Below are 3259 nucleotides of genomic sequence, written 5' to 3'. Positions count from 1 at the left end.
ATGAAGTGTTATCCGATAAAAAAACGTGAAGGTATGTGACCAAGACCTTTACAAGTTGGGTTTATTTTTTTCAAAGTGTGCATGTAAGTTAATTAAAATTGTTTAGTTTGCCTGTTAGTTTAAATTATTAAAGATGTGGTTTTTTGTGTTAGCTATTTGTTTAATTTTTACAGTTTATTTATATTTAACACGAAATTTTCGCTATTGGGAGAAACGAAATGTACCATTCATACCACCTTCAGTTTTCTTTGGGAATTTTGCACCTATATTTACTTTACAAAAACATATCAGTGAATATTTACAAGAAATTTATGAGTAAGTTAAAAAATTTATTAATGTTGGGTAATATTGTGTCTTGCAACAGTTCTTTTAAAATGAATGGAATTTACAGAAACGTACATAAATTGAATTTTGACTCGTGCATGATTGTAGCACTGTTTGTGTCGTGTAATCATTTTCAATATTAGTTCTCGTTTAGTATTCAATTTTTAGACCAATTCAATTATTAGTTTTACCTTGTTTTCATCTTAAATGCTTCCAATCCTTCAATTTAGATACAAACTCATGTTTTCTGATCTATATACAATTCAACTTGCCCGAATTTTCCTGTTGCAGGCACATACCTAAGCCAAAAACTCTTTACAAAATTGAATAAATAACATTGATTAATGAAAAATTTTTGTTTCAGTAAATATAACAATCTACCATTTATTGGATTATTCTCAATTACTACTCCCGTATTATTTGTACGTGATTTAGATTTGATCAAAGCAATTTTGATCAAAGATTTCCACGTCTTTCCAGGCAGAAATTTCTGTGAAGAAACAAACTATATACGTGAACCAATATATTTATATACATTATTTAGTTTAAAAGGTCCACCTTGGAAAGAAATACGTCCCAAATTAACATCATGTTTTACGAGAGGAAAAATGAAAAATATGACACACTTTATGCTGACGTGTGTTAAACAATTAGAAAATGTTATTGAGCAACGTATTCAAATGGAGCCAAAAAATCCATTGATATTAAAACAAATAATGTCACAGTATACAAGTGACGTAATATCGAATTGTATTTTTGGTATAGAAGGCTCTGCATTAACTAATCCTGAATCCGATGGCTTCTATAAAATGGGATCGGTAATGTTTAATCCGTCGTCTTTAAGAGCATTGAAAGTTTACTTTGCAATTCTTGGACCAACAAATCGGTTTCTTAAAATGTTACCAATTAGACAAAATAAAGAAGCTATATACAAAATTTGTCGAAATGCCGTATGGAAAACAATTCATTATCGAGAGGCAAATAATATTTTTCAGGATGATTTTATGGATGCATTGCGGCAATTAAGAGATAAAAATGGTATGAATTGTTTCTATTAAATTGATGCTTCTTCTGCTGAGTCTGGCTAGAACATTTCCACAAGAAAATGTCATCACTAGTTGGCCGCTCAATACAATGTTCAACGCTCCATTGCCGTTTAACAATCGTATGTGTCGATAGTTTAACAGTCGATAAGAGAGTGTTTCAATTAAGCTAAACAAATTGTACACGATAAAATATGCAGCAATATTCGTGATTGAAGTGAGATAACAATGGGGAGTTATTCAAAAGAGAACGAAAACAATGCCGCCATTTTCAGCAAATTACGTTTGTTATCTATGGTAATAGTATAAAAACTACGATTGGTTGAGGATAGATCGAAACAAAAAAGATAGGCTGATCGTCTTTCCTTTGGCTCGAGATCGATATGGGAAGCAGTGTCTCATATAACGATCTTAATCGCGAATTAGATTTTACTTAGCCATTCAAGAGGCAAAAACAAACGCAGTTCACCAAACTATTTCCGACAAATAATCAACTAGCTTTGATACTTTTCATATTCTTATCCTATGGCACATTAATTATTATTTTGTCTATAATTGCCTGCAAATAAAAAATTAGTAAATTTTTTTTTCAGTAATCGACGGAGATAATCTTGTGGCCCAAGCTTTTGTTTTTATTCTCGCCGGATATGAAACCTCATCGTCTTTGATGTCTTTTGCAGTATATGAATTGGCAAAAAATTCAGAAATTCAGGAGCGGGCAAGAAAAGAAGTTCGCGAATGCCTTAAAAAATATAACATGGAAATGACCTATGAATGTATTTCTGACATGATTTATGTGGAACAAGTTTTAAAAGGTAGGTCGTATGAGTTTTCTGATGATATTGATATTTGATAATTAAAAAATTTACTGCAATTATTCTAGAAACATTACGAATGTATCCACCGCTGTCATTTTTGGATCGTATATGTGTAAAAGAATATCAACTTCCCGGAACGGAAATTAAAATTGATCCTGGTACAAAAATATTTATATCTGCTTCCAGCATACATATGGATCCAAAATATTATCCAAATCCAAAACAATTTAATCCTGAAAATTTTTCTCAAGAAAATATCCAAAAACGTGACAAATGTACATTTTTAGCATTCGGTGAAGGACCGAAGAATTGTATAGGTAATTTTACAATTCTTATTATTTCGTTTTACTCAGTTGTAATATAATTTAATTGGTTTTTGCTTAAAGGTGAAAGATTCGGTATGTTACAAAGTAAAATGGGAATTGCTTCGCTGCTCAATAAATTCCAAGTTTCTGAATGTGACGAAACCCCAAAAACAATATCAAGGTATAACGTTAAGTCAGTTGCAAGTTCTCCTGAAGTCCCTCTAAAAGTAGTGTTTGAAAAACTCTAAGATTATGGATTTTTAACTATAAGACAGTTTAAAACAACCCTTTCTGTCCACTTCCATTCCAAAACTCTCCTTAATAAAATATTTACTAAGGTGGGTATGACTGGTTCAGCCTGGACTCAAAGTAGGAATTAAAATACGTATTCCGGCAGCGAATTGCAGATTTTTATTTGTTTCATTTAATGTTTCAGACGGTGAGAATTAATTATCTTTTTTTTTTCGATTTTTCGATGAACTTTTTGCAAAATTGACAAAGAACTCTGCAATACTTAATATCCACCTTCCTTCCGTTCTTGCTCTACATATTTTGTTTATGCGGTCAGTTGTAACAACAGAACTTCATCAAATGATAGATAGCGTAAAATTCTTGACAATTTCTTAGTTCACTTTAAAGCGTACTTTTTTAGATAGAGAGTATTGAAATTTTAGAAGACAAAAGATATTATTGCAAATATTTCCAAACAACTGCTCATAAAAATTAGAAATTTGGAAACTAAAGCAAAAAGTTCCTGCATGGCTTAGGG

General features: G+C 31.2%; 1 protein-coding gene across 1 annotated transcript; it reads left to right on the top strand.

The window, feature by feature from the left end:
* Positions 1-3056, top strand: LOC123293466 (cytochrome P450 6j1-like). The gene is made up of 7 exons (XM_044874303.1): positions 1-31; positions 174-315; positions 689-1362; positions 1961-2182; positions 2251-2502; positions 2572-2671; positions 2927-3056. The coding sequence occupies exons 1-7, from the start codon at positions 1-3 to the stop codon at positions 2931-2933; spliced, it is 1428 nt and encodes a 475-aa protein (XP_044730238.1). The 3' UTR covers positions 2934-3056.
* The last annotated feature ends 203 nt before the right edge of the window (positions 3057-3259 follow it).

Source organism: Chrysoperla carnea, chromosome 1, assembly GCF_905475395.1.
Source record: "Chrysoperla carnea chromosome 1, inChrCarn1.1, whole genome shotgun sequence".
NCBI classification, from domain to species: Eukaryota; Metazoa; Arthropoda; class Insecta; order Neuroptera; family Chrysopidae; genus Chrysoperla; species Chrysoperla carnea.
This window is presented reverse-complemented; position numbering and strand designations above follow the sequence as displayed.